Below are 12632 nucleotides of genomic sequence, written 5' to 3'. Positions count from 1 at the left end.
TTCAAATACAATACTATTAAAAAAAAAAATGAACATTTTTTTTTCTCAATACCTTAATTGTAATCAAAAGGGCACAAACACATTCTACTGTTAGCTGGTAATCTTTTTTATTTTTGGTTTATACAAAATGTTTACTAGTTTTATATTTAATTTTCTTGGCTTATAAAAAACGTCATGTAAGAAAAAAAAAATCTTATCTTACCTTGAGTGGACAGTGGTCAATAACTTGGGTGAGGCTTGTCTTTCCCATATAGTTTTCTGGGCTTGAAGAACCTGCCCCAATGATCTATACAAGAAAGGAATTAGGAAAAAAAAAAAAAAAAAAAAAAAAAAAAAAAAGGGGGAAAGCCATTAGGAGTGTGGCAAAGAAGAAGAACAGACTGAACAAAAGAAAATGGTTGCTTACACATTTCCAATCAGAAACTGAAAATAAAAAGATAGCAACTAAGCAACACACACAAAAAAAAACAAAAAAAACACGTGGAATTCTCAGTTAAAAATTATCCAAATCTGATGTCAAATTTTTACAAACAAAAATCGTATTTAAACAGGAACCATACCTAGGTAATTTTCATTTATATCCTATAGTATTGGCTATATAATAAAAATCAGCAAGGGGGATAACACATTTTAAGTTTTCTACCTTAAGATTTAAAATCTGCAAACAAATATTTTTTTTTACTAAACAAGTAACCTTTTTAGCTAAGATCAAAGTGTAGTATCTTTTTCTAATGCTACACTTTTTTTTTTTTTCTGTCTTCAGTCAGTGAAAAAAATTTTCAAGTTAACTTGTATCCTCAAACTGAAGTGCATCTTTTTAAGGAAGCTTACTTTTTCTCACATTAAAATAACATTGGGTCAAACTCTGCCCTTGTTAGAAAATGGGGGATAAACAAACAACTGTTTTAGGACATTTTTTTTTATTAAAAGTTTGTACAAATTCTAAAAAAGTGAAACCAAATTTATGTTAATTTTACAAAAACTTCAATCTTCTTTCAGATTTCTTAGAAACTGTTCTATTAGTTATCACTAAACACTAGTTGCATGATGGTTTTGCGTCTGAGTGACAATTCTTAATATCTCAAGAAAAACTGCAAAACATAAATAATACATCCAACAAGAAATCATTGTGAGGAAAAGATAAAACAAAATGAAAAGACGATACAAAATCCTAACGTAGTCTTAGGTGTTAAGATGAACACCAATGAAAAGTTCTGATGAAAGTTGCTTTCGCCAGTGAGGACTTTCTAAGAATAAAACCAGTTAATTTATCTCCACATCTTAAGCAAAAAGAAAGAAAGAAGAGCCATTCAGTGAATATTTAAATAAAACCTGCAGTTTTGATGATGAAGCATCTCAGGATATATTTTTTTATTATTATTCTCAACCCCAAGTTATTAACGTTATATTTTATTAAAAAGATAGACTGAAGTTTATACACACCAAATATGGCTGGATTGAAGAAAAGATTATGAATTTTATTAACAATTCCATGAGTGATATTCAGGATGAGGTTGAGGAACAAAAGTGGAACAAAAGTTAGTTAGAGAGAGAGAGAGAGAGAGAGAGAGAGGAAGGAAGAACGAGAAGGGAGGGGGACAAGGGGAGTGGGAGGTAGAGGAATGGGGGAGGGAAGAGAACGAGAGAGGAATGGGGGGGGAAGAGAACGAGAGAGGAATGGGGGGGGGAAGAGAACGAGAGAGGAATGGGGGGGGGAAGAGAACGAGAGAGGAATGGGGGGGGGGGGGAAGAACGAGAGAGGAATGGGGGGGGAAAGAACGAGAGAGGAATGGGGGGAAGAGAACGAGAGAGGAATAGGGGGGGAAGAGAACGAGAGAGGAATGGGGGGGGAAGAGAACGAGAGAGGAATGGGGAGGAGAAGAGAACGAGAGAGGAATGGGGAGGAGAAGAGAACGAGAGAGGAATGGGGGGGGAAGAGAACGAGAGAGGAATGGGGGGGGGGAAGAGAACGAGAGAGGAATGGGGGGGGGGAAGAGAACGAGAGAGGAATGGGGGGGGGGAAGAGAACGAGAGAGGAATGGGGGGGGGGAAGAGAACGAGAGAGGAATGGGGGGGGGGAAGAGAACGAGAGAGGAATGGGGGGGGGGAAGAGAACGAGAGAGGAATGGGGGGGGGGAAGAGAACGAGAGAGGAATGGGGAGGAGAAGAGAACGAGAGAGGAATGGGGGGGAAGAGAACGAGAGAGGAATGGGGGGGGAAGAGAGCGAGAGAGGAATGGGGGGGGGGAAGAGAACGAGAGAGGAATGGGGAGGGGGGAAAGAACGAGAGAGGAATGGGGAGGGGGGAAAGAACGAGAGAGGAATGGGGGGGGAAGAGAACGAGAGAGGAATGGGAGGGGAAGAGAACGAGAGAGGAATGGGAGGGGAAGAGAACGAGAGAGGAATGGGGGGGGAAGAGAACGAGAGAGGAATGGGGGGGGGAAGAGAACGAGAGAGGAATGGGGGGGGGGAAGAGAACGAGAGAGGAATGGGGGGGGGGGGGGGAAGAGAACGAGAGAGGAATGGGGAGGGGGGAAAGAACGAGAGAGGAATGGGGGGGGAAGAGAACGAGAGAGGAATGGGAGGGGAAGAGAACGAGAGAGGAATGGGGGGGGAAGAGAACGAGAGAGGAATGGGGGGGGAAGAGAACGAGAGAGGAATGGGGGGGGAAGAGAACGAGAGAGGAATGGGGGGGGGAAGAGAACGAGAGAGGAATGGGGGGGGGAAGAGAACGAGAGAGGAATGGGGGGGGAAGAGAACGAGAGAGGAATGGGGGGAGAAGAGAACAAGAGGAATGGGGGGAAAAGAACGAGAGAGGAATGGGGGGGAAGAGAACGAGAGAGGAATGGGGGGGAAGAGAACGAGAGAGGAATGGGGGGGAAGAGAACGAGAGAGGAATGGGGGGGAAGAGAACGAGAGAGGAATGGGGGGGAAGAGAACGAGAGAGGAATGGGGGGGAAGAGAACGAGAGAGGAATGGGGGGGAAGAGAACGAGAGAGGAATGGGGGGGAAGAGAACGAGAGAGGAATGGGGGGGAAGAGAACGAGAGAGGAATGGGGGGGAAGAGAACGAGAGAGGAATGGGGGGAAGAGAACGAGAGAGGAATGGGGGGGAAGAGAACGAGAGAGGAATGGGGGGAGAAGAGAACGAGAGGAATGGGGGGGAGAAGAGAACGAGAGGAATGGGGGGAAAAGAACGAGAGGAATGGAGAGGAAGAGAACGAGAGAGGAATGGAGAGGAAGAGCGAGAGAGGGGTGGGGACGAGAGAGGGGAGGAGAGGAGGGAGGGGAGGGAGAAAGAGGGAGGGGAGGGGTGAGAAGGAGGGTGGAGAAGGAGAACGTGAAGAATCTTTTGCTCTCATGATTCCAACTTGAGAACTGTCTACTGCAAACCAGTCACCTCGCGGACTTGTGGAGAACAACGAACCATTGGAAACTGTTCTGAAACTAAACATGGCTTACACTTCTAGAGGTTATGGACCCAACATGCGTCTTTTTTCAATGGATCCGAATCAAAATTCGAATTGTAGCAAGTGAAATTTCTAGGATATCTACAAATTCAAAAGTTATACAAAGTACTTCAAACATAACCTGAAAACAAACGACCCCGACTTCATTGAAAAGAACGCAACTGTCTTTGTGGAATTAATACAGTGTTTATATGACCGAAGTCTATCACTGGTAATGAAAGAAGCCCTGGACAATGGCTGCAAAGCATTATTTATCCAAAGGAAACCCCAAAATTATTTCTTTATATACTGAACTGACTTCTCTAAAACAAATGGAAGCCGAAACTATTACTGATTATATTATAAGAGCTGAAACGACTGCAAATTCTTTAAAAATGTCTGGTGAAGTTATAAGCAACAGTATGTTAATTTCTATGGTCCTGAAGGGATTACTGAGTGATTTCAAGCCATTTACCACCGTGATAACCCAGAAAGAAAAACCCATGACTTTTAGCCAATTCAAGGTAGCACTCAGAAGTTACGAGGAAATTGAAAAAATGATCACAGAAAAAAACGAATCTACAAATATCATGAAATTTAAAAATACACACATAAAAACACCAAAATTAAATTTACCCATGCCGAGAATAAAAACTGCAACTTTGCCAAAAACAATTTTTCTCCTATGAAAAGTACAAAAATTATTTGCTATAATTGTGGACGACCTAATCACAAGAGTTTCCAATGTAGATACAGGACTCAAAATGGCGACTCCATTAAAAATGTGGAAAGCTCCGTTAGCAAACATACATTATTATTTTCATATACGTTTAACGCTTCAACAAACAATAATAATTTTCTTGTCAATTGCCGTGGCACGTGATTACAAAGGAATCTGCTTTTATCAATTTTGATTCCAACTTTAAGCCACAAAATCATTTTGTAGAACTAGCTGACGGGAGTCGAGTAAATGATATCGTTTTGAAAAGAGATCATGCTAAAATCTCGCTAAGCAACAATAAAGGTGAACGGTTTCTGTATTCTAGAAAATGCTCTGCTAATCCCAAAATTTAAACAAAATATATTTTCTGTACAAGCTGCCATTAAACAAGGTGCAAATATAAACTTTAGCCCTAATAAATCAAAACTGGTGTAACAAATGGAAATGTATTCAACATTAAAGAAAGACTATATTATTTAAATAGCGTAGTCCCCTCGAAAACCGCCTGACATGATCTACAGACATGACATAAAATTCTTGGACACTGCAATATTCCGGATATCAAAAAGTTACCGACTGTAGTTGATGGAATGAAATAAAAAAAACTTTAACTGCGACGTGTGTACGCAGGGAAAAATGACAAACTATCAAAACAAGAAGGCCAAGTGCATTGTGACTTGAACGGTCCCGTAGAACCGGTGGTCAGAGAACATTATAGATGTGTGTTTAATTTCGTAGACGACCATTCAGGTTTAATAATGTTTTACTTTTTAAAGAACAAATCTGATACCCTGCTAGCAACTAAAAAATATATAGCCGACATGGTTCCCTACGGTAAAGTAAAGTGTATTCACTCTGACAACAGTACAGAATTCACCAATAAAGACTTTGAACTTTTACTAATTGACCATCATATCAGCTCCTAGATCGCTACACCAAAACGGGACTGCGAAATAAGCATGGCGAATACTTTTTGAAATAGCAAGATGTCTACTCATTGAATCGAAACTTCCCAAAAACCTCTGGATGTATGCACTTATGGCGGCTGCCTTTATACACAATAGGTGCTTTAACAAAACACTATCTAAAACTCCATATGAATCTTTCTGTAGTAAAAAAACAAATTTAAGCCGAATGCATATATTTGGTGCAACTTGCTTCCCATATATAGAGAAAAAGAGTAAATTAAATAATAAACAGATAGAGGTATATTTCTTGGATACGATAAAAACAGTCCAGCCAATTTAGCATTTTTTCCAGAGAAAAATAAAATAAGAATCCAATGTGTAAAATTCAGACATGTTTAATTTTAAAGACGAAACCCCGTCATATGAAGAGGATGAAATTATATTTCCTCAAATTATTAAAACAAACGAAGACAATGAAGATGACGGAGACAAGCGTACCTATGATGATGATGATGATGTTAAAGTCGAAAGATATCCCAAAAGAAATAGAACGCGACCCGATTTTTTTGTGGTCGGGAGATTCTATTTATAAACGATGCTGCTAGAAACTGACGAATCAAATTAATTCACGTCCTGCTACCAACCAATCAGAAACTAGAATTGTTCCATAAATACTAAACCTTTCTGTAGCAATTTCGCATATGTTTTTTTCTTCGTGTCACGACGGGAAGAATCTTTTGCTCTACGGATTCCAACTCTAGAACTGTCTACTGCAAACCAGTCACCTCCCGGGACTTGTGTGTAACAACAAATCATCGGAAACTGTTCTAAAACTAAACATGGCTTACACTTCTAGACAGAACGAGAGGAGGGAGGGGAAACGAGAGGAGGGAGGGGAAACGAGAAGAGGGAGAGGAAACGGGAGGAGGGAGGGGAAACGGGAGGAGGGAGGGGAAACGGGAGGAGGGAGGGGAAACGGGAGGAGGAACAAGAGGAGGGAGGAGGAACGGGAGGAGGAACGAGAGGAGGGAGGCGGAACGGGAGGAGGAACGAGAGGAGGGAGGCGGAACGGGAGGAGGAACGAGAGGAGGGAGGCGGAACGGGAGGAGGAACAGGAGGAGGAATGAGAGGAGGGAGGAGAAACGGGAGGAAGGAGAACCGGGAGGAGGAACGAGAGGAGGGAGGAGGAACGAAAGGAGGGAGGAGAATGAGGAGGGAGGAGAATGAGGAGGAAGGAGAATGAGGAGGGAGGAGGAAGGAGAATGAGGAGGGAGGAGGAAGGAGAATGAGGAGGAAGGAGAATGAGGAGGAAGGAGAATGAGGAGGGAGGAGAATGAGGAGGAGGAGGAGGAGGAGGAGGAAGGAGAAGGAGGAGGAAGGAGGAGGAGGAAGGAGAAGGAGGAGGAGAAAGAACAAGATGTCTGTTCACATTGCATTCTCTGCATGTTAGCACAGTCAAGGAAGGAGGATATTTGGAGGGAATTTGAAAGTTTAGTAGCTTGCGGAAAAAAAAAATCAGAAGTAGAAGCCTCTCTGGTATCAGGAGACATTTATATTAAAGGCTTAACATTTTATTACTTATTAGATCAGTCGATGGTAATTACATTGCGGGGATACTAGTGCTACAAGTAAAACAACCACACGGATGCAACATTGAAACTTGCTGCCACATCCGGGTTGATGCATCAACCATGAGCCTCTATTGTACAAGGGCCAGAACGAGTTGGAACTGGACAGAGTGAGGCACATATTATGTTGGTCCCTCATCCGATAGAGAGACTAATGGTTGAAAAAAAAGATATTATGCACGAGTGAATGGTTGCTTTGTAGAAACATAAGATACTGTTAGGTCAAAGTATTTTTCTAGTGCAGTAGAAAGAGTACAATTCTTTTGCAGCAGCCTTGACAATTGTCTTCTATGTAATTCTTCCTATTCATGTTACCTGTGGATGTTAGGCCAAAAATTTCAAATGATGACCTCTCAGCAAGCGTGTTATTACTAGGGCTATGACAACAGCATATTCTACTCCTTGTTTTGATTCTCAGGTATATATCCATTGATATATGTTTTTATGTGTAGTGATGTGGTTTTCGGTTGATTAATTGTGTCTGTGTAGGATATATATATATATACTCGAGAGTCAAAACAATGATAAGAATATGCTGTTGTCATAGCCCTAGTTATTACCTATGCAAATTGGTGGCTGGAAAGGTTATTTGTAATTGTTGAAAGACAAGTTTTGTCTTAGCATAGAATCTTACCATCTATTTACATCTCTACTTGACTACAGATTGGAGATTATTTTTATAAGATTTCCGACATTAATCGGAATATGCGCATATTCAGTTTTCTTTTTTCCACCCACATGTCTGGTATAGAGTGTGATGTCATCAGTAAATATAGTTATCTCAAGATACAATTTTATCAGAAAGTTTGTTTATGAAACAAACACTAAAGGTCTAAGGATCGATCCCTGGGGCACACTCATATTTTGTTTGGATATACAGTGATTGGGGATAACCTAAAGTTACATGTCATGTTTTGCTTACAAAGATATGAAAATTTAACATGAAATTGAATACAAGGTGTAAACCCGAAAATGACACTCATAGAATCGTTAATAAAATTCACAATCAAACCATTTTTGGTACAAATAAATTTCAATAAATGCCTTACTTGTCCACCAAGTTTGAGTCATGAATATCCAACAGTTTTTTTTTTATTTTATCATTCAGTGATTATCGCACCTGGACATGATATGCTAAATTGTTAATAACTAATACTCCTCTTTTGATACTGGCCTGTGTTGGGTGCGATGGTTGTTCTTGTTCAGAAATTGTTTTCATAAATATTAACTTTGAGATAACACAACAGATAAAAACAAGAGTAGAGTAAGGCGAGTGTGAAGCCTATTCAAGGTCAAACTACTATCTATGAGACAATTATCAAACTGTGTCCACATATCATTGAACCATAATAAAACAAAGACTGTTGGACTTTCATGATTGAAACTCAGTGGACAAGCACAGATTGTAGTTATTTGTACTAAAGATTGTTGCATTACAGAAAGGATTGTACTCTTTTTTTTATTGATTTTCATGGCCATGCATGGGTGGCATTTGTGTGTGTGGGGGGGGGCTGAGATAATGTATATTTAAAAAAAAAATTAAAGAATAGAATAATGATGTTTTTGAATTTTTGAGATGAGGATTAGTTATTCGTATTATTTGGATTCGTCGGACTACTGTTCTCATCTTGAGTGTGATTTTCACAACGTTTCCGTTGATGTAACCTCCCATCTTCTTCAGGTGTATCGCGTCGAACTCAGGAATGTTTCTGTCGAACTCGAGAATTTTGACAAAATTTCGAGTGGAACCCTTTATAAATTCGTCCAAATTCCCGAGTTCGACAAGATACACTTGAAGAAGGTCGGAGGTTACATCGACCAAAACGTAAAAAATCACACTCAAGATGAGAACAGTAGTTTGATGAATAATGATATGCAGAGTCGGTTTAAAAAAATAGTAATTTCAGACACACCAACACTAGCTGGGATCATTTTTTCTTATCCAGTTTTAGCAGTATGCATTACCTGATTGACATAAAAAATTTAAACTATATTTTATCCTAACTTGATATAAATAAATATCGAGGACAACTAAATAAAGTGATGGAAAGTATGGAGGCCACTAATAATTGTCCAAACAATTACAGGGAGAAGTGGCCTTGAGAGGAAGTGTGTCAAAAGTTTACAAGGTATTAATTACTTGTTGATCTTTGAAGTGTATCATAGAAAACGCAATCTAAATAACAAAAGAGAAAAACAACAAGAACAGAGTAAATGTCTTTCTTGAGCCGACTTGAAAAGCGATCTCTTTAAAATGGTTAGAACAAAAATAGGAAAAGCTGAGACAACATCACAAGTGGCGTAGAACAAAAGAACATTGCAGCTTTTTTTGTTTGTTTTTACTGTAATAAAAATGGATATCGAACCAACACAGACAAAAGCTCATCTAAACAAGTTTTAGAAATGTTAAATCTATCAGTTCAGCTATTATAAATAACCATAAAAAGAAATGTACGTCCTACACTGTTTATAAGAATGCAATCGATAGTTTTATCCGGTTTTGAATAATCCTTAAATGCTTTTATTTTTATTAACAATAATTGAATAAAACTGAAAATCCTATTTTTTTTAGATTAATTAAAAAATTGTAACATGACTCTACATGGAATTATTTTCTCTAAGACTTTCACTAACCAACATTATGTAAATAAAGCTAATACATAATATCAAAGAGTTGTGTAGATGAAGAGGAAGAACATTCCAGAACCATTCCCTTTATTTTGTCTAATTCTTAATTAGACAAAAACTCATTCTAGTTTTCACAAATGTCATCATCTCTAAGAAATTAAAATGAGTTTTCCTCTCGCCTTATTTTTATCAAATACTAGCAGTTCAGCCCAGCTTTGCTTGGGCCCTATGTACTGTTCATAACTTTGTGCATATGTATATATATATTAAAAGGTTTGACTCCTGTATCTAAAATTTCAAGGGTTTTGACACAAAATTGGCAGAGGATTTTGGTAGAGTCTGCAAAGATCAACTCCTTCAACATTGACCCCTTTGCAGCCAAATATTCGCCCAAAAACGGATTTAAAAACTTGCTGCATGTCTGAATACCCTTTATATAAAATTGCAAATGTTTAGACCAAAAATTGACCGATTTATTTGGCAGAGACCGTAGAGGTCAAATTGTTTTTAACTCCGATTTTGACCACTTAACATTTATTGTTTAGGCTCAAATCAAGTTAAAAAGTTTTATCCATGTCCAAGTAGACCCAAAATTTGTTGAACTTTGACCCCTTGACAGCCAAATTTCTGGCTGAAAACCAATTAAAAAGATTTTCTCAAATCTCAATATCCCTTATGTTAAATCTCGCTTCTGTAGACTGAAAATTGAGAGAGTAGTTTGGTAGTGAAATGTACACAAAGACAATTTCACTTTTATAGATATATAGAATTCAATCAAAAGCGTGAAATAAATGCCAAGAGGTTAGTGGAAACATTTCCAAATCGTTTTGTTATAGATTAATACAAGTTTGTAGTGACACTCCTACAGTAATTATTGAATTCTATAGTTGTATTCTACATCTGTTGTAGATTACTGCTGTGCATTTTATAGACATCCGGCTCAAACACCCTATCTTATCACCTTTGTTCAAACTGAAATAGTTATACTGATACTCTCATTAATATAATTTCAAAATATATTTGGTTATTGCGGCACTATTTCCAAACCCCTTTTAAGAGTTTGTGACATTTCCATTTAAGGCCACCAAAAAACGTGGGGGGGGGGGTCATATTTAAAGTGATAAAAATATCTATCCTATTCTTAACTAGAATTACCTCAGTTACCACAATATCACATTTACACTAGGGACCATCCTAATTAAGATAACTCCAATTTGATTGGAAATTTTGTTTTTCATATATACTACACTTCAAACCTAGTGCTAAGGCCAAGAACATGCAACCTGAAAACAATACTCAAGTGACAGAATGGATCTTTTAGGATATTAGACATAACTATGCAACAACCTGTAAAATGATTTACAAAAGTGTTTTAAAAATAATTTAAACATTTTGATTTTTAAAGGTCTTATTCAAAGATTTGTTTTTTTTTTTGTTTTTTTTTTTTTGTCTTTGTTAGCTTTTGGTCAGTAGAGAAGAAATCCTTCATGACAGAGACAACTTTTATTTTTGTCCCTATCCAGAATGCTCCTTTTTGGGGAGCTGGATCTTCCCCACATTAATAACCGACCTTATGTCTAACTCTAGGCAAGTAAATAGGAACATCTTTGTACATAAGACATTTTACTTCATGAAGATCCAGGTTGACATGTCGTTATGTATAATATATTTTAAAGATTCATGCTGTCAGTTGAATATGTTGGTAAGAATTTCTGGATAAACTCTCCATTAAAATGAATTCAGATAGACAAATGCTACTTTATTCAGCTGAATTTTTCTTTCTTTTTTTTTTTTTTTTAAATAAAAGCACATTTAGGAATAGTTGAAGTAAGTACAACTAAAAATGTTAAATTAATGAGTTGACTTTTCAATTTTTTAAAAAGAGGAAATTTTATAAAAAGATCGTTTCAAAAAGATATCTTTTCTAACATTCAACTTTTCATAATCCAAAAATTGTTTAAATTTTCTTTCAAATGATATAGAGTGAAAAAAAGATGAAGGAAATTATGAAATGAGCAAGCCAATTAATTATGAAAAGCAATGCTTTCTAATATTGCTAACTATAAAGAAACCATTTAGATGAAAATCTCAGAGAATTTAAGGTTTTTTTGTAGTTAAAGGATATTAAACATGCTAATATAGAGATTCATCAAAAATAAAAAAAAAAATAAAAAAATAAATAAAAAGGGAGCCAAATCTGTAACCTCAAACAACAAGTATAAATTTTCATAATTACCACCATTTGGAGTTTTTGGTGGTATTAAGATGCAAGTAAAAATAAAAGAAAGAATGTTCAAATTTAAACATGGAAATTAAGTAGAAAAGCAAGAGACATAAAATTAATTAAAATTTATTTGTGCCATCAACTCCAATTAATGATTTGATTTAATGTTTCAAAAAGGAAAACTTTAAACAGAAATAGATAAAAAGATATATAGAGAAAAAATATGAGTGTGTGTGTATATATATATATATATATATATATATATATAGAGAGAGAGAGAGAGAGAGAGAGAGAGAGAGAGATGGCAAAAGAGAAATGAAGAGAGAAAGATACATTAGTACTTCCAAAACCGAGATTGATTTAATTCTTTCAAACAAATCCTTTTGTCATTTCATGCTTTAGCAATGTTACAGATGATTTTTCTTAACTCCTTTCTGGAATCGGTAATGTCACTAAATCTAGTATCGAGTTGTTTGCAAGAAAAATATCCTCATAGGTAATCAAAAATGTTTTTTTAGATTAAATATTATTACATGGAGTCATTTAAAGTAAATATTTATTTCATTTTAAGCATTTAAATACGAGAAATATGATCTGAATATTTAAACATTGCTTAAAAATTAACATGGTCAACATGAAGTGTCTACAAGATGCTCATGTTAGTTTTTAAACAATGTTTGAATATTTAAATCATGTATTTCTCATGCTTAGATCCTTAAAATAACTCGAAATGACTTCCCATGTAATAATATTTAACCTAAAAACATTTTTTAATGTCTACAAACATTTTTTTCTCACAAACTCAACACAAGATTTTTAGAGACATTACCCTGGAATGTCACAAGAATTACACAAAGAGGCGCATACATTTTTCAGTAAAATGATAACATTGGAATCTTGACTGGAATAATTTTCAATCAAATTTATCTCTTTAACTTGGGTGATGAAACGAAACGATATATTTCATTTAAGCAAAATAAATTTGACAAAAAGTAAAACATTCAAAGATATTTTGAAGACAGTTTATTTCTTCAGACTAGCATTTTATTTTGTGCTATATTTTTCGATAATTCTTT

General features: G+C 36.8%; 1 protein-coding gene across 12 annotated transcripts in view; it reads right to left on the bottom strand.

Moving 5' to 3' along the window:
- LOC145266748 (uncharacterized) overlaps positions 1 to 12632 on the bottom strand; it is a 141504-nt gene that overhangs the window by 48574 nt on the left and 80298 nt on the right. For all 12 annotated transcript variants that reach the window (XM_080122666.1, XM_080122651.1, XM_080122749.1 and 9 more), the window contains one exon: positions 203 to 286. In XM_080122666.1, coding sequence (XP_079978792.1) covers positions 203 to 286 — 84 coding nt within the window. The remainder of the gene's footprint in view (positions 1 to 202; positions 287 to 12632) is intronic.

The sequence above is a fragment of the Euprymna scolopes genome, chromosome 1, assembly GCF_053919585.1.
Source record: "Euprymna scolopes isolate OS-2025 chromosome 1, ASM5391958v1, whole genome shotgun sequence".
Lineage (NCBI taxonomy): Eukaryota > Metazoa > Mollusca > Cephalopoda > Sepiida > Sepiolidae > Euprymna > Euprymna scolopes.
The sequence above is the reverse complement of the archived record's forward strand: the minus strand, read 5'-3'. Positions and strand labels throughout refer to the sequence as shown.